At 38.0% G+C, this 19547-nt stretch overlaps 1 protein-coding gene across 6 annotated transcripts in view; it reads right to left on the bottom strand.

Annotated features, from left to right (window-relative positions):
- Window positions 1–19547, bottom strand: part of atpaf1 (ATP synthase mitochondrial F1 complex assembly factor 1) — a 30645-nt gene that overhangs the window by 911 nt on the left and 10187 nt on the right. The window contains exons 1-8 of one of the 6 annotated variants that reach the window (XM_077594635.1): window positions 18371–18922; window positions 17500–18295; window positions 15246–15308; window positions 15112–15174; window positions 14876–14926; window positions 14052–14099; window positions 13182–13277; window positions 11648–11755 (exon numbers count right to left, since the gene is read on the bottom strand). In XM_077594635.1, the coding sequence (XP_077450761.1) occupies window positions 11648–11755; window positions 13182–13277; window positions 14052–14099; window positions 14876–14926; window positions 15112–15174; window positions 15246–15308; window positions 17500–17586 (516 nt within the window). In that variant the 5' untranslated portion in view covers window positions 17587–18295; window positions 18371–18922. Of the gene's footprint in view, window positions 1–11647; window positions 11756–12257; window positions 12605–13181; window positions 13278–14051; window positions 14100–14875; window positions 14927–15111; window positions 15196–15245; window positions 15309–17499; window positions 18296–18370; window positions 18923–19547 lie in introns of those variants that run through there. The other 5 variants (XM_077594630.1, XM_077594634.1, XM_077594632.1 and 2 more) reach the window with 5 other exon arrangements.

Below are 19547 nucleotides of genomic sequence, written 5' to 3'. Positions count from 1 at the left end.
GTATCTCAAATGAGCGTTTCACATAGAAATGAACTAAAAACAAATTAATTTGTTCAAACCCTCTGAAAAAACACCAAAACCAGGATATTGGATGTGAAAAATATTTTTATTTATTCTAATTCACCATCTATTAACAGAGTAACAAATAACTAGTGGTTATGATGTTTAATAGTACTAAAATAAGATGGATTTCGGAGGGGAGAGAGAGACTTTTTGCATGGCAACGTGCTCGTAACATAGCAAACAAATTTAAATGAACTTGGATTACGAGACAGACACACTCAAAAATAAGTTTAATCTAACTTTACACTAAACCTAATTCTAATTTTGTTTTAAATTTTTATACCTTTCTTCTCCCGGGTTGGCTCTATTTGCCCTGCCTCCACCCTGACTTTCAGCTGCAGGAACCTAACGAGCGAAGGCTGTTTGCTTTTGTCTTCCCTTCAAAATATTCAGAAAATGATGCACACAAATGTCCTCACAATAGGATAACGCACGACCACTTGCCAACAAGAAGTAGTATACTCCTCTCGTGTTATCGAGCTTGCTGCGCCATTCTGCACTGACTAACGGGGGGGGGGGGGGGGGGGTTAACACTGAAAAAATGCAATGCTCCGCCCAGTGCTCATAGAGACATTACACGAGGGAGTTGCGGGGAGAAAGGCAGTGGCCATGATGTTCTTATGAGCAGCCTCCCGCGTCTGCTGTATGGTCATATTTCAAGATAAATATAATGCTCGATATTTTACTCGTATCTCAAATTGTCGGGGTTACTGTATGTAAAAACAATTGATGATTGTGATTATATTGCTATACATAAAAATAAAGTGTTTTGCCAAAGGATTCGGCCCCCTTGAACTTTTCAACCTTTCGTCACATTTCAGGCTTCAAACAAAGTTATAAATTAAATTTCTTTGTCAAGAATCAACAACAGGTGGGTCAAGATTGTGAAGTGGGACAGAATCTATTGGATATTTTGAAGGAAAAAAACTGAAAAGTAGGCCATGCAATATTATCCGTCCCCTTTATGTTCAAATGTTCAAACTCACTCCCAAAGTTCAATGAGGATCTTTGAATGACCGACCCAATGTTGAGTGATGATGATAAACAGAATCGACCTGTGAGTAATCATGTCTCTGTATAAATGCACCTGCTGCGTGATAGTCTCAGGTTTTTGTTTAAAATGCAGAGAGCATTATGAAACCAAGAAAAAGTACGAGATACTGTTGTGAAAAAGTTTAAACCTGGATTTCGATACAAAAAGATTTCCCAAGCTTTAAACATCTCAAGGAGCATCATATTGAATTGAAAGGAGTATCTTTATGTAACTTTATACAGAATTTTTTTCAAGATGGCGCCAGAAGGAGGCAGCCGGTGGCAGTAGCTGTCCGGTCTTATTCGTTTTTTTGCGTTTTACAGCCTTTCTATCTTTTTTATTACATTTTAATATTTCTCAATACATTCCATTTTCTTTTTACTTTACTTTGTACTTTATACTTTTTACTTTACTTTGTACTTTATACTTTTTACTTTACTTTACTTTATACTTTTTACTTTACTTTGTACTTTTTACTTTACTTTGTACTTTATACTTTTTACTTTACTTTGTACTTTATACTTTGTACTTTACTTTGTACTTTATACTTTTTACTTTACTTTGTACTTTATACTTTGTACTTTACTTTGTACTTTATACTTTGTACTTTATACTTTGTACTTTATACTTTGTACTTTATACTTTGTACTTTATACTTTGTACTTTATACTTTGCACTTTATACTTTTTACTTTACTTTGTACTTTTTACTTTATACTTTTTACTTTACTTTATACTTTTTACTTTACTATATACTTTTTACTTTACTTTATACTTTTTACTTTACTTTATACTTTTTACTTTACTTTATACTTTTTACTTTACTTTATACTTTTTACTTTACTTTGTACTTTTTACTTTACTTTGTACTTTATACTCTTTACTTTATTTTGTACTTTATACTTTACTTTGTACTCTTTACTTTACTTTGTACTTTATACTCTACTTTACTTTGTACTTTATACTCTGTACTTTACTTTATACTCTATACTTTACTTTGTACTTTATACTCTGTACTTTACTAGGTACTTTATACTCTGTACTTTACTTGGTACTTTATACTCTGTACTTTACTTGGTACTTTATACTCTTTACTTGACTTTGTACTTTATACTCTTTACTTTACTTTGTACTCTTTACTTTACTTTGTACTTTATACTCTTTTCTTTACTTTACTTTGTACTTTATACTCTTTACTTTATTTTGTTCTTTATACTCTTTACTTTGTACTTTTTACTTTAATGTTTTTGCAACTTTCTTTGTTCTATTTGTTTCTTTCTGCTAGTTCTGAAAAGTAGGCCATGCAATATTATCCGTCCCCTTTATGTTCAAATGTTCAAACTCACTCCCAAAGTTCAATGAGGATCTTTGAATGACCGACCCAATGTTGAGTGATGATGATAAACAGAATCGACCTGTGAGTAATCATGTCTCTGTATAAATGCACCTGCTGCGTGATAGTCTCAGGTTTTTGTTTAAAATGCAGAGAGCATTATGAAACCAAGAAAAAGTACGAGATACTGTTGTGAAAAAGTTTAAACCTGGATTTCGATACAAAAAGATTTCCCAAGCTTTAAACATCTCAAGGAGCATCATATTGAATTGAAAGGAGTATCTTTATGTAACTTTATACAGAATTTTTTTCAAGATGGCGCCAGAAGGAGGCAGCCGGTGGCAGTAGCTGTCCGGTCTTATTCGTTTTTTTGCGTTTTACAGCCTTTCTATCTTTTTTATTACATTTTAATATTTCTCAATACATTCCATTTTCTTTTTACTTTACTTTGTACTTTATACTTTTTACTTTACTTTGTACTTTATACTTTTTACTTTACTTTATACTTTTTACTTTACTTTGTACTTTATACTTTTTACTTTACTTTGTACTTTATACTTTTTACTTTACTTTGTACTTTATACTTTGTACTTTACTTTGTACTTTATACTTTGTACTTTACTTTGTACTTTATACTTTGTACTTTATACTTTGTACTTTATACTTTGTACTTTATACTTTGTACTTTATACTTTGTACTTTATACTTTATACTTTATACTTTGTACTTTATACTTTGTACTTTATACTTTTTACTTTACTTTGTACTTTTTACTTTATACTTTTTACTTTACTTTGTACTTTATACTTTTTACTTTACTTTATACTTTTTACTTTACTTTATACTTTTTACTTTACTTTATACTTTTTACTTTACTTTATACTTTTTACTTTACTTTATACTTTTTACTTTACTTTGTACTTTTTACTTTACTTTGTACTTTATACTCTTTACTTTATTTTGTACTTTATACTTTACTTTGTACTCTTTACTTTACTTTGTACTTTATACTCTACTTTACTTTGTACTTTATACTCTGTACTTTACTTTGTACTTTATACTCTGTACTTTACTTTGTACTTTATACTCTGTACTTTACTAGGTACTTTATACTCTGTACTTTACTTGGTACTTTATACTCTTTACTTGACTTTGTACTTTATACTCTTTACTTTACTTTGTACTCTTTACTTTACTTTGTACTTTATACTCTTTACTTTATTTTGTTCTTTATACTCTTTACTTTACTTTGTACTTTTTACTTTAATGTTTTTGCAACTTTCTTTGTTCTATTTGTTTCTTTCTGCTAGTTCTTTTTTGGAACCATTCAGCCATGCCTCCGCTGTCATACACATGGGATGAGCTGTGAACAATACGCAGCAGAAAGAGCAACACCTCGATGCCGCTGGAAATCCAGGACAAAAAATAACGCTTAAGACGAATCATTCCATCTATTATTGTGGGGAAAGCGAGATCCCTCCCTGATAAGATGGAAGAGCTGTCGGCGCTCACCAGACCGGAAACGGAGTATCAGGAATGTTGTACACTGTTCCTGTTGATTCTTCAGCTCTAGACTACTGTGAATAAGCTTGGAAGGTGGTTCTGCATATTTTCAACCCTGGACTCAGTCAGCAGAAGTTCCCCACCTTGTGGAAGACCTTGTGTGGTTCCAGAGTAATCTAGCTCTAAAATGTATTTTTCTTGTCTATCTATCGGTTCTTGCTTCTGCAACCAAGATGGCGCCGCTCAAGTGGCAGCCGGTAGCGGTAGATCCGTTTGCTCTTGCTCGTTTCGTATTTTTGCTGCTTTTCTATCTTTTTTAATTGGATTTGAATATTTCTTGATGTTTTTCCATTTACTTTGCGTTGTACTTTGTGCTTAGTTTTTAGCGACCTTTGCGACTCGACCCCACCCGTCACGTGGCTTGGTTTCTTTGTGCTAGTCCTTGACGTCTTTGGAGCCGTTTAGCCGTGCCTCTGCATATTTAACCTCAGTCTCAGACTGTAGAAGGTCCCCACCTTGTGGACTTCCTGTGTCTGTGCTTGCTACTGCTACCAAAGAAATTTCCCGAATACGGTATGAAATAAAGTTCTAATCCTTATAAAGCGTAATTTATGGGTGTGTCAGTGTGTGTGTGTGTCTCTATGTTAAGATTCTACGTTTGTCCAAACCGTGCAACGTAGAGAGTTGAATTTTTTTATGGTGGCCAGAAACGGCTGTCGGATCCTGATAGACGAGAGATTGAATTTCTTCACCTTCTCTAAGTGTGTAAACTCAACTTTTATTTGTCAAAGCTGAAAGCAGAGTTGATGTATGAATCGTCTTTTCAACATGTGCGCTAAACGCACCGCATGGCTCATTGGTCCGCCAGCGAGTTTCAAGGTGCTCCACGGAACACTTTTTTTTTCTGTCGTGACAGGAGTAATAAAACCCACCCATCCATAAAATAACGCTATTCTCTAATTCTCTTTCGGTTGATGGCGCCAAACACGGATATATAATACTGTATTCCGTCTTGAACTTTTGCAGGCTGCAGTTCGTTGTATTTTGTTTCGACGGCAAAATATCAGTATCACAGTTCTCTCGTCTTCGCTTGGAAGCCATGGCTACGGTACGTCTATGCTGCTTGAAATATCTATCAAAACCACATCCACGTGACCTAAACGGATGCCACATCCGTTTCAGTCACGTTAATCTGTCAAATGGCTTGGGAGCTATTGAAGACATTATGTGCTAATAATAGTAATAAATTAATCATTAATAAATGGAATGTGTTGTTGAAAAACTAAAATGTTTTCATTGAACAGAAGTTAATTACCTATATTTTACAAGTATTAATGAATAACTAAAAGGTGTTAAAAAAGAGGTAATTACCTATCTTTTCTGTAAATTTCGTGTCAATCTGTCAAATGGCTTGGCAGCTATTGAACAAAATAGGTGTGAAAACAATAATAAATTAATCTATAATCCCTATTAAACGTGATTTATGGGTGTGTGTGCGTGTGTATGTTAAGATTATTTCGCTACGTTTGCCCAAACCGTGCAACGTAGAGTTGACATTTTTTATGTTGGCCAGAAACGGCTGTCGGATCCTAATAGACAAGTGATTGAATTTCTTCACCTTCTCAAAGTGTGTAAACTCAATCTTTTATTTGTTAAACAACCATTTCAGAATTTTTTTTTAATTGCACAACAATTGTCTTTTGATTCTAAACAAGCAGGTGGGACCGACGTGCCAGCTTCACGGCCGTATGTAAGTCGTAAATCCCTCATAATGCTGGTTCATTTTCCTCTGAGGCGAGGTGTCTTAGTGCACACGAGAAAACTTTTTTTTTTATTTGCAGCATACATAGCACTCTCTTGCAACAACACACGTGCATCTCCAGAGGGGAAGAGCGTTCACTTCCCGTGTGTCTCTCTCTTAACCGCACGGTGGAACACTAACATTTACATGGTTCCCCTACCAGCTATATTATGTACAAGCAGGTGGGAACAGAGAACCAAAAGACAATTGTTACACTATTAAAAAAATTCTCTTTTGAAAAATGGGTGTTTAAATTAATAAAAGATTGAGCTTACACACTTTGAAAAGGTGAAGAAAAGCAATCACTCGTCTATTAGGATCTTACACCTGTTTCTGGCCACCATAAAAAATGTCAACTCTCTACGTTGGATAAGGATTATATATGACTGCCAAGGTCGAAGCCTCGCCACCACTTTGGAATGCAGGATATTGTGCTGTGTTCTTGGAGCGCTTCAATTGTTTATGCCTTTCGCAACTTGATACGAAATAAATGAGAACTCTTTTTTGGCATAATTGGTGAAAAGTGGGCAGCCAGGTGACACGAGTGGTTAGCGCGTCAGCCTCACAGTTCTGAGGTCCTGGGTTCAAATCCAGGTCACGTCCACCTGTGTGGAGTTTGCATGTTCTTCTCGGGCCTGCGTGGGTTTCCTCCGGGTACTCCGGTTTCCTCCCACATTCCAAAAAACATGCATGGCAGGCTAAATTGCACCTAGGTATGGGTGAGAGTGTGCATGGTTGTCCGTCTCTTTGTGCACTGCCATCGGCTGGCCAACGATTCAGGGTGTCCCACGCATCTGACCCGGAGTCAGCTAGATAGGCTCCAGCACCGCCCGCGACCATAATGAGGAGAAAAGCGGTTCAGAAAATGAGATGAGATGGTGAAAAGTGACGGTGCAAACGTATGTAAAAAAATGCAAAAAAGGAATGTATAATATAAACAGAAGCAGGAGTATACCTTTTAGGAAAAAGTAAGGAAATCTGACGATCAATTTCAAAAGAAAGGCTGTTGGATTTATTATGGGATGTTTCTATATGTTTTGTAAGCATTTTTAATAAGTAATAAGGCTATGATGATATTATAGATGTATGCATTTAAATTACTTTTGTATAAGAGTGTCTTTAATTTGAGACTGGGACAAACTCGAGGTCACCCTGCTGGCTCCAGCTTGTTGACATAACACCTCACCCTCCAAGGACTGTTACTGGGAGATAGACCTCGCAACCCAGACACACAGATGCAAGTTCACAATGATCTACGAAGGACTCATAAATTGTTTTGTCTGGGATGCCGGCAGTTTACCTTATAAAGAAATTATTATGCTTATACTGCAAATTCTTACGCAGGTATTTTGGTTTCAATCTAATAATGGCAATTGTTTTGAATCAGATTACATTGAAATGTTTTCAGTTATGTGCGACTAAATACAGAGAAGAGGAGACTGCACGTCAGAAATGCTCCGGAACGAAGGCGCGTTATGAGTGTGGCTCCTTGCAAGTTGTAACCAGATATGTGAAAGATGTCTTCCAATTTTAATTAAATATTACTAATAATGATTTAAGGGTATTAATCATTATTCCAACAAAGGCTGACGAATTTTACCTATTTAAGCAATGTTTGGGAGTTATTTTTGGTAAAACATTGTAAACCAAAGTGAAAATATGACGAAAATAAAAACTCAATAGCGGTGCTGTTGCGTTGTTCATGCAACAAACTTCAAACGGAAATGACTAAGCGGAAGCACTCCAGTGTGGTTTACAGGTGCACACACACATCCATCCACATATCGCGCTTTGTAAGGATTATAGAAGAGATAAAGCATGATTTATGGATGTGTGGATGTTTTATAACTCCGTCACGACAGAAAAAAAAGTGTTTCGGGTAGCACCTAGAAACTCGCTGGCGGAAATTCTTCCGAAATTGACGTTGGTAAATGACGTGTAAAGGCGTCTTGCGTTCGTCCAATCAGCCACGCGGTGTGTTTAAGGCACATCATGTAAAAACAACGATCATGCATTAACTCTGCTTTCAGCTTTAACAAATAAAAGATTGAGTTTACACACTTAGAGAAGGTGAAGAGATTCAATCTCTCGTCTATCAGGATCCGACAGCCGTTTCTGGCCACCATAAAAAAATTCAACTCTCTACGTTGCACGGTTTGGACAAACGTAGAATCTTAACATAGAGACACACACACACACTGACACACCCATAAATTACGCTTTATAAGGATTAGAACTTTATTTCATACCGTATTCGGGAAATTTCTTTGGTAGCAGTAGCAAGCACAGACACAGGAAGTCCACAAGGTGGGGACCTTCTACAGTCTGAGACTGAGGTTAAATATGCAGAGGCACGGCTAAACGGCTCCAGCTTGTTGACATAACACCTCACCCTCCAAGGACTGTTACTGGGAGATAGACCTCGCAACCCAGACACACAGATGCAAGTTCACAATGATCTACGAAGGACTCATAAATTGTTTTGTCTGGGATGCCGGCAGTTTACCTTATAAAGAAATTATTATGCTTATACTGCAAATTCTTACGCAGGTATTTTGGTTTCAATCTAATAATGGCAATTGTTTTGAATCAGATTACATTGAAATGTTTTCAGTTATGTGCGACTAAATACAGAGAAGAGGAGACTGCACGTCAGAAATGCTCCGGAACGAAGGCGCGTTATGAGTGTGGCTCCTTGCAAGTTGTAACCAGATATGTGAAAGATGTCTTCCAATTTTAATTAAATATTACTAATAATGATTTAAGGGTATTAATCATTATTCCAACAAAGGCTGACGAATTTTACCTATTTAAGCAATGTTTGGGAGTTATTTTTGGTAAAACATTGTAAACCAAAGTGAAAATATGACGAAAATAAAAACTCAATAGCGGTGCTGTTGCGTTGTTCATGCAACAAACTTCAAACGGAAATGACTAAGCGGAAGCACTCCAGTGTGGTTTACAGGTGCACACACACATCCATCCACATATCGCGCTTTGTAAGGATTATAGAAGAGATAAAGCATGATTTATGGATGTGTGGATGTTTTATAACTCCGTCACGACAGAAAAAAAAGTGTTTCGGGTAGCACCTAGAAACTCGCTGGCGGAAATTCTTCCGAAATTGACGTTGGTAAATGACGTGTAAAGGCGTCTTGCGTTCGTCCAATCAGCCACGCGGTGTGTTTAAGGCACATCATGTAAAAACAACGATCATGCATTAACTCTGCTTTCAGCTTTAACAAATAAAAGATTGAGTTTACACACTTAGAGAAGGTGAAGAGATTCAATCACTCGTCTTTTAGGATCCGACAGCCGTTTCTGGCCACCATAAAAAATTTCAACTCTCTACGATGCAGGGTTTGGACAAGAGTAGAATCTTAACATACACACACACTCACACACCCATAAATCATGCTTTATAAGGATTATAGACAAAAGACAACATGCAAACTCCACACAGGTGGACGTGAGCTCAATTTGAACCCAGGACTCCAGAGGTGTGAGGCCGACGCGCTAACCATTCGTTCCACCAGGCCACCCTCTAGCTGGTATCAAATGGCAAATTCCTATTCCTATGCCCAGGGCGTTACTACAAAGTTTCCAGTTAGAAAGGTCAACTGATGAGCGGACATGCAGAGGTACACGATACCCTTTAAGGACACATCTGGCCAAAAAAAGACCTCCACTGAGGAACTGAGGATGATCATGCAGTCATGAGCAGAAAAAGGGCAAAATGCACATTTTAATATAAGAGACGCTTCACTACCATTTCTCATCTTTGATTTTCTTTCAAATGTTATATGCGCTCTCCTCTTTCTTTATTGGTTTTATTAGGAATAGAGCTGAAGTTGGTTGCATAAATAAGATCTTTTTATTCTGTGTATAGTAATAGATTTAAATTCACTGGCACTTTGAGTTCAAAGAAAATAAATAAATTTAAATTCTTTAAATAAAATTATTTATTTGTCATTACAGTAATACCTTGACATACACGTGCCCGGACATACGAGCAATTTCGACCAAATATTTATCTTGAGATACGAGACACATTTTGATATACGAGCATACAGCGGACGCGAGAGGCTGCCCATAATAACATCATGGGCACTGTCTTTCTCCCCGCAACTGCCTCGTGTAAATGTCTCTACGAGCACTGGGGGGAGCGTTGCATTTTTTCAGTGTTTTTTCCCCCCGTTAGTCAGTGCATAATGGCGGAGCTTGCTCGCCAATAGGAGAGGAGTACTAGTTCCCGGGCAAGTGGTCGTGCATTTTCCTATTGTGAGAGCATTTATGTGCATCATTTTCGGAATATTTTAAGGGAAGACAAAAGCAAACAACACTCGAAAGGTTCCTTTTAAAAACCTGCTGAAACTCAGGGTGGAGCCGGGGCAAATAGAGCCAACCCGAGAGAAGAAAGGGTTTTTTTAACCTTTTTTAAAACAAAATTAGAATTAAGTTTAGTGTAGTGTTAGATTAAACTTATTTTTGAGGGTGTCTGTAACGTAATCCAAGTTCATTTAAATTTGTTTATATGTTACGAGCATTGCCGTGCAAAAAGTCTCTCTTCTCTCTCTCTCCCATCTGCGAAACTCGTCTAATTTTGGTACTATTAGACATCATAACCACTAGTTATTTGTTATTCTGTTAATAGATGGCGAATTAGAACAAATAAAATGTTTTCCCATTCCAATATCCTGTTTTTGGGTGTTTTTTCAGTGTTTGAACAAATTAAGTTGTATTTAGTTCATTTCTATGGGAAACGTTGATTTGAGATACGACTACATCGACATAAGAGCTCAATCCTGGAACGCATTAAGCTCGTACAGTGGTACCTCGTCACACGACCGCTCGTCATACAATATTCTCGTCTTACGACGGAAATTTCGATCGAATAATTCGCCCGTCATACGATTAGAATTTCGTGATGCGACCAAGCTTTTTTGCATATCTTTCGTGTATAACAATATCTACGAGCACTGAACGATTAATTCATTCTCCTCCTACGCATCGACCAGGAAACGCACAACGCGCATGCGCGGGCAAAAAGAGGGCTTTCTGGGTAATGAAGTATACTCGTGCACACAACGCCGATAGGCATTGGCACTCTTTCTCAGAATGAAACTTCATTACCCACAATCAATACGTGGGTAAGCTGAGCTGTTGCATTTCCTGTTATTTTTATTATCTAATACGAGGAGTATTGTATTACTTCTCGTCCGCTGCTCCTAAGAACATCAGCGGCACTGGCTCGCAATTCCCTCTTTGTAATATTTCTGGTCGCAACTCTCTCTCATAAGCGCCGTTCAAAGCGGTTGCATACAGAGCCATTTCAACGAGGGAGTTGCGAGCCGGTCTTTATGAGCAGCGGAGCGATCGCTAAAATGTACTACAAGACTATTTCTCGTTGGCAAGTGGTCGTGGGTGATCCTATTGTGAGGACATTTGTGTGAATCATTTTCGGAATATTTTGAAGGGAATACGTAGTACAACAGCAAACAGCCCATCGATGGCGAACGTAAGGGTGGAGGCGTGGCAAACCGCCAACCCGGAAAACGAAGGTGACAAAAGATTACAACAAAATGAGAATTCAGTTTTGTGTAAAGTTACATTAAACGTATGTTTGAGTGTCTGTATATATTAATCAAAGTTAATTTAAATTTGTTTGTTCCGTTTACGAGTGCGTTGTCGTGGAAAAAAAACGACCCCCCCCCAAACATCTGTCTCCCGTCGGCGAAATCTGCCCAATTTTAGTTAGATTAAACACATTTTATTACTATTAAACCACTAGTTATGTGTTACTTTGTTAATAATCAAGATTTTCCTTTTAGGCAAAATCAGCCCTAAGAGGGACCACCCTTTTCTATTTTATCGAAAATTAAAAGTGAACATTAAGATTTATGTACAGCACTTACTAAGAACTTGGAGTCCAACTCTGCTGTCATAAGCACGATGCCCTTGCACTCCTTCAAATCTGGATAGTAGAAAAGAATCAGTTGACTTGGGGCCTTCTCTCCTTGAGTCTGTCACAAAAATTCACAGTCACAAAAACACAAACGCAGACAAAAATTGATATCCCTTGATCTACTTATAGGTCGTAGATAAGAATAAAGCTTTTTTTTAATACAGTCGTACCTCTACTTACGAAATTAATTGGTTCCGGAACTAAGTAGAGCAGTACTTTATATGTAAATTCTCTAATTCGTTCCACGGTCTTCACAAAAATACCAATTACAGTCAAATCTCATTACTATGCCACCTGTCGGGACCGAGCAAAAGTGGCTTAGTAACGAGGGTTTTAAAAACGGTTTTATTGTAAAAAGAAAAAAAAATATATATATATATATATATATATATATATATATATATATATATATATATATATATATATATATATATATATATATATATATATATTTATATATATATATATATATATATATTTATATATATATATATATATATATATATATTTATATATATATTTATATATATATATATATATATATATATATATATATATATATTCTCATGTTATCCATCAGCTCAGTCCAAAGCTTTCAAAAATTGTCGCTGGCGCATCTTCTTTCGGTGGATCTTGAGCATCTCACTGTCTCCAGTTTCATCGCCTTCACCTTGGTGAGATCGCTGCTGACAGGCAGATTCTGTCCTCTTGCTTACTTCAGCCATGAGCACCCCCTCATCGAGCTTTTGGGTCTTGGAGCCTGCGTCAACTGCACTTTGATGGAACTCCAGCTTTGATTGATTCGATTGGTTCTCTTAACGTCGATGCCCCATTTCTTGCTTATCTCCCTGGCTATCTTGGACTGATTCGACTCCTTCTCTGAAGCATCGATTATCTCCATCGTGTCCTGCAGTGATTGATTAAAGTCGGTTGTCTTGCGTTTCTGAGCTGACATTGGGGGCTAAATTTGAAAAATAAATGAATTCGAAAGTACAACACACAATATTGACGTAGTAGCGAGATTAGGGGGTGGCATGGTCAATTTATTTTGTATTGAATTTTGTCGGGACCGAGCTTAAGTGGCATAATAGCGAGAGTGGCCTAGTAACGAGGTGGCATTGTAACAAGATTTAACTGTAAACTCTTTGAAATTGATCAAAGCGTCCCAATTTTGTAGCAAATATGTGAGGAACACATAAAAATGAGAAAATGCTGACGGAATAATTTAATAATAAACATTCAAAATCTATTTGTGTTGAAGCATGGTTGCACAAGGAAAAGAAAGCTAACGTTAGACAAGAGACAGAGAGCACACAAACATGAACACATATCTAATAAACAAAATTAAGAATTCAAAACAACATTAAATTGAACTTTTGATCCTTTTCATTAACGTTTTATGAATTATTTGGCATTCAACTCCTTTTCACTTAAATTTTAATTCACAATCAAACATATTCCATTATTGCTGTTGTGTTATTCACCTGAATATTGATGAGTGAGGTGAAATTGAGCATGTTGCTGGACCACTGACCCACAAAAAACTCATAACCCTCATTCTGTGGCAAAGCATACAGGAACTGTGAAAACAAAACAGGAAAATGAGAGGTTAATCACAGACAGTAGGTGAACGTACCCCACCATTCACTTCCTCTTCACTAGATCTGGGCGATAAAATTATAATATAATTAACGTCAAAAAAAAAAAATCAACAATAATAATACAAACTATTGATGAATTTAAGCAATTACATCACCCGAACACCGCAACACCGCTGATGCGACATGAAAGCTAGTTCCAGACCAGTAGACGAAGATGGTAAGGAACAAACAGCATGTTTAGTTATAGGGCGGCTAACACAGAACATGAAAACAAAAGGACTAAAATACAACTAAAATTAGCGATTATGAGATAAAGGAAAACACCGAGCTGACCCAATAAAATATCCAAGGAATAAAATATCCAAGGTAAGTTTACCTGTTGTTTTCTGTTTTGTGTGTGAGCGCGTGCATGCATACATGCATATATGCATATACGCGCACACGCACACATGCAAACATACATACATATGTTTATATGAGTGTATATTTACACGGGTATGGGCAGGGGCAACTTTAGAAGAGGGGCCAGCTGAGAAGTTTTCACCAAAGTGAGAGACTGAATAGCTCATTAAAAGAGCAGACATGTCTCGCGTACAATGACATTGTAATAATAAAAGCATTGCACGTCCTGAGATGCGAGTATTGCACATGTGCACATCGCTATGTCACGTTTGAAATGAGACATTGTTCAAGCCTAATGCTTACATTTGAAGTGTCATTAATCCATTCAACAGAGAAAAGCTGTGATCTTACCATGGGACATGACTGTGCTCGAGTAGCAATAATCTCATATGTCTGTCGCTAGAAAACAGAAACACCTGATTAATTTTTAAGGTTATTAACATACCTATTAAAAATTGATTCTGCAATATATCGCAATATTATGTTGTACTATTGTTGTATCGATTCAAAATCTGTCTGAAACAATCTTTACACATGTTATTTTGATGGAACTAAACAATAGGTGGCTACACTTCCACTCATGACCCCTAGTAAAATGCCAAAATACTGCTGAAAGCTGCGCATGTTGACCAACGCACAAGAGCACTGTTACCCAGCTCAAGTTTAATATATTTTTTGTACATTTATTCAAAAGTGGACAGTAATGCACAAATAAAAACTGTCATTCTACCTCCTTTGGATAAGTTATGTTTGTCTTTTGGCGCTGTAGTGTTTGGTATGGAAGGCTTAAGCTAATGTTATGACTTGCTGTTTTTTTGTAACTTCTATTGAGTGCTATACATTCTGTAATATTTTTTTCATATTTAAAATCCTGCAATTAAGCAGATTTGGGACAAGCTGCTTTGTACTAAAAACTGAGAAGACGTAATGAAGGCCATGTGCGAATACAGGATGAATAAAGTTATCTATCTAATCTAATGTTGTTCATACATAAAACATGTTTACTTTTGTGCTGAAAGAGGTTTCAGAAAAAAATGATATAAACATGTCCATTTTGAATTGTTTTTCAAAGCAACATACAAAAAGGGGTAAACTGTACATGACCACTGATATAAACTAAAAAAACAGCATGAGATATTAAGATTCCTGTGGATGTTCTCAGGGCTTACACTCACTGGAATGACAGCGCTGATTGTATCTTTGGTAGCATAATGTTTTGTCCAGATCTAAATGACAAAATAGTACAGTAAATAAAGGCAGCAACTACCACAAATGATAGTTAAACACAAGTTCATATTATTTACGTTACTATTTTTAACCCAGAAGTAATGGCACCTTATCATGTAATTGTAGTTAATGGTGTACAACAAATCAGTTAATTAAAATGATCTCATTAACGCCAGATTCTCACCTCTGCAATTTCTTCACCTGTCTTGTCCTGTATCCGCTCCAGATTAAGAATGGAGCCCAGTGTCTGAAGAACACAATGCTCAACCTCATCAAAAATAAATAATAATAAAGACAAAAAGAGAAGCGAAAAGCCACCTTATTTTTAGTGATGGACCTTGATGTTTTATTTTCAGCTGCCAAATTATTTTGCTTCTTTAACTGTAAAGACAACACAAAATATAACAACTACAACCTATTAGAGATGTGAATGACGACGATACAATATTGAATCGTTGGACAATTTACACTATATTAGTCAGTATTAAAAAAGACTGCTCTAATTTAATTCCAGGGCCTTTAATCAATGTAATACAATATTATATACATTTAAAAAAATCAGCTACATTTCACATGAGCAATAAAAAATAATATCAAGTATTTTTTTACATTTTTTGTTGAAACATTTCATGTACAGTGGTACCTCGACATACGAGCACCCCGACATACGAGCATTTCGAGATAAGAGTAAAATTGAGCAAAAATTTCGAGATACGAGAAAGCCAGGTGGCCAAGACATGAGAGGCTGTTTATCATTGTAGCGCACTGTCTTTTTTGCCGCATCTCTTTCGTGTGTAACAGATATCTACGAGCACTGAGCGGAGCGTTGCATTTTTTTTCAGTGTTTTTTTTCCGTCACTCAGCGCGAATGGCGGAGCGATCGCTACGAGCAGTATATGTTACTTCTTGTTGGCTGCTCATAAGAACATCAGGGGCTCTAGCTCTCTTCCGCAACTCTCTCGTGTAATCTCTCTGGTCACAACTACCTCTTTGTAATGTCTCTGCGAACACTGGGCGGAGCGTTGCATTTTTTCAGTGTTTTTCCCCCCCTTAGCCTGTTAGCTCTCGTTGGCGGAGCGATCGCTAATTCAAGACTACTTCTCGTTGGCAAGTGGTCGTGAGTTATCCTATTGTGAGGACATTTGTGTGCATCATTTTCGGAACATTTTGAAGGGAATACAAACTTTAACAACCCTCAATATTGACTGAAAGTCAGTGTGGAGGCGGGGCAAACAGAGCCAACCGGCCGGGAGAAATGTATAAAAATGTAAAACAAAATTAGAATTAAGTTTAGTGTAAGGTTAGATTAAATTTATTTTTGAGTGTGTCTGCATCGTAATCCAAGTTCATTTAAATTTGTTTATGTTATATTACGATTCACCGGTGCAGTGGTACCTCGAGATACAAGCTTAATTCGTTCCGGGACTGAGCTCGTATGTCGATTTTCTCGTAACTCAAACAAACGATTCCCATAGAAATGAACTAAAAACAAATTAATTCATTCTAACTCTCTGAAAAAAACACCCAAAACAGGATATTGGATTGGAAAAAATGTTTGATTTGTTCTAATTCGCCATCTATTAACCAAGTAACAAATAACTAATAGTAACTTTAATAGTATACTAAAATGTGTTTAATAGAACTAAAATTAGACGGCTTTCGCGGAGGGTAGAGAGAGAGACTTTGAGAGGGGGGGACTTTTTGCACGGCAACGCGCTCGTAACAAAAAACAAATTTAAATGAACTTGGATTACGATGCACTCAAAAATAAATTTAATCTAACTTTACACTAAACTTAATTCTAATTTTGTTTTAAATTTTAATACCTTTCTTCTCCCGGGTTGGCTCTATTTGCCCCGCCTCCACCCTGACTTTCAGATGCAACCTATTGTTGTTTGCTTTTGCATTCCCTTCAAAATATTCCGAAAATGATGCACACAATCAAATGTCCTCACAATAGGATAACGCACGACCACTTGCCAACGAGAAGTAGTATATATCTCTTGTATTAGCGATCGCCTCGCCATTTGCAATGACTAACGGGAAAAAAAACACTGAAAAAATGCAACGCTCCGCCCAGTGCTCGTAGAGACATTACACGAGGGAGTTGCGACCAGAAAGACAGTGCCCATGATGTTCTTATGAGCAGCCTCTCGCGTCCGCTGTATGCTCATATATTAAAATGTGTCTCGTATCTCAAGATAAATATTTGCCCGAAACTTTACTCGTATCTCAAATTGCTCGTATGTCGAAGCACTCATTTGTCGAGGTACCACTGTATTTAAATGAAAACCTCTCTAGAAAAACGGCTAATGGGCGTTTCCAGTTTCGAAACCCATGAGGGAATAAGGCCACAACCACCATAAATAAGAGACATTGACTGATATTCTGCTTTTTGACACATTTCGATTAGATCATTTGTGCTGACCTGCTTAATTAAAATATTGTTAGTTACACCTTCAATAACTTTTACGCAGTATGAATGAAATAGGTATAGCGGCACAGTGGGAGATTGGTTAGCATGTTGGCCTCATAGCTCTGGGGTCCTGGGTTCAAATACAGGTCTATCCACCTGTGTGGAGTTTGCATGTTCTCCCTGGGCCTGCCGGGGTTTTCTCCGGGTGACTCCGGTTTCCTCCCACATTCCAAAGACATGCATGGAAGGCTGATTGGACACACAAAAATTTCCCCTTGGTATGAGTGTGAGAGTGAATGGTTGTCCGTCTCCTCGTGCCCTGCGATTGGCCAGCCACCAATACAGTGTGTGTGTCCCCCGCCTCTGGCCCGTCAGTCAGCTGGGATAGGGCCCCCTCACCCACCGCGACCCTAGTGAGGATAAAGCGATGGAAGGATGGAAGGAAAGCAGGAAAGAAGGAAGGAGGGAGGGAGGGAAGCAATGACGGATAGAAGGACGGATGGAAATATGAATATACAGTGGGGCAAATAAGTATTTAGTCAACCATCAATTGTGCAAGTTGTCCAACTTGAAAAGATTAGAAAGGCCTGTAATTGTCAACATGGGTAAAGCTCAACCATGAGAGACAGAATGTGGGGAGAAAAAAAAAGAGAAAATTACTGTTTGATTTTTAAAGAATTTATTTCCAAATTAGAGTGGAAAGTATTTGGTCACCTACAAACAAGCAAGATTTCTGGCTGTCAAAGAGGTCGAACTTCTAACGAGGCCTAACAAGGTCTCCACTTGTTACCTGTATTAATAGCATCTGTTTTCACTCATTTTCGGTATAAAAGACACCTGTCCACAACCTCAGTCTCTCACACTCCAAACGCCACTATAGCCAAGACCAAAGAGCTGTCGAAGGACACCAGAGACAAATTTGTAGACCTGCACCAGGCTGGGAAGACTGAATCTGCAAAAGGTAAAACGCTTCGTATGAAGAAATCAACTGTGGGACCAATTATTCGAAAATGGAAGACATACATACCACTGATAATCTCCCTCGATCTGGGGATCCATGCAAGATCTCACCCCGTGGCGTCAAAATGATAAGATCGGTGAGCAAAAATCCCAAAACCACACGGGGGGGCCTAGTGAATGACCTACAGAGAGCTGGGACCACAGTAACAAAGGCTACTATCAGTAACACATTGCGCCGCCAGGGACTCAAATCCTGCACTGCCAGACGTGTCCCCCTGCTGAAGCCAGTACACATCCAGGCCCATCTGCGGTTCACTAGAGAGCATTTGGATAATCCAGAAGAGGACTGGAAGAATGTGTTATGGTCAGATGAAACCAAAATAGAACTTTTTGGTAGAAACACAGGTTCTCGTGTTTGGAGGTGAAAGAATACTGAATTGCATCCGAAGAACGCCATACCCACTGTGAAGCACGGGGGTGGAAACATCATGCTGTGGGGCTGTTTTTCTGCAAAGGGACCAGGAAGACTGATCTGTGTAAAGGAAAGAATGAATGGGGCCATGTATTGAGAGATTTTGAGTGAAATTCTCCTTCCATCAGCAAAGACATTGAAGATGAGACGTGGCTGGGTCTTTCAGCATGACAATGATCCCAAACACACAGCCAGGACAACAAAGGAGTGGCTTCGTAAGAAGCATTTCCAGGTCCTGGAGTGGCCAGTCAGTCTCCAGATCTCAACCCCATAGAAAATCTGTGGAGGGAGTTGAAAGTCCGTGTGAAAAGCCTGTGAAGAGTTACAGAAAACGTTTGGCCTCCGTTATTGCGGTACTCGGACGTTTCGTCGAAAGACGTTTGGTCGACCGGACGTTTGGTCGACCGGACGTTTGGTAGAACGGACGTTTGGTCGCCGGGTTATTACTGTTGAAACCAGCTCTCAAAATTATAATTATGAGAGAGTTTAATATCTAAATATCTAATATCAAAATATCAACAGTAAACTCTGTCATAATTTGACAGCGAGCGAACCCAGCGAACAAACGTCCGTTCGACCGAACGTCCGTTCGACCGAACGTCCGTTCGACCGAACGTCCGTTCGACCGAACGTCCGTTCGACCGAACGTCCGTTCGACCGAACGTCCGTTCGACCGAACGTCCGTTCGACCGAACGTCCGTTCGACCGAACGTCCGTTCGACCGAACGTCCGTTCGACCGAACGTCCGTTCGACCGAACGTCCGTTCGACCG

This window comes from Stigmatopora argus, chromosome 24, assembly GCF_051989625.1.
Source record: "Stigmatopora argus isolate UIUO_Sarg chromosome 24, RoL_Sarg_1.0, whole genome shotgun sequence".
Classification (NCBI taxonomy): Eukaryota; Metazoa; Chordata; class Actinopteri; order Syngnathiformes; family Syngnathidae; genus Stigmatopora; species Stigmatopora argus.
The sequence above is the reverse complement of the archived record's forward strand: the minus strand, read 5'-3'. Positions and strand labels throughout refer to the sequence as shown.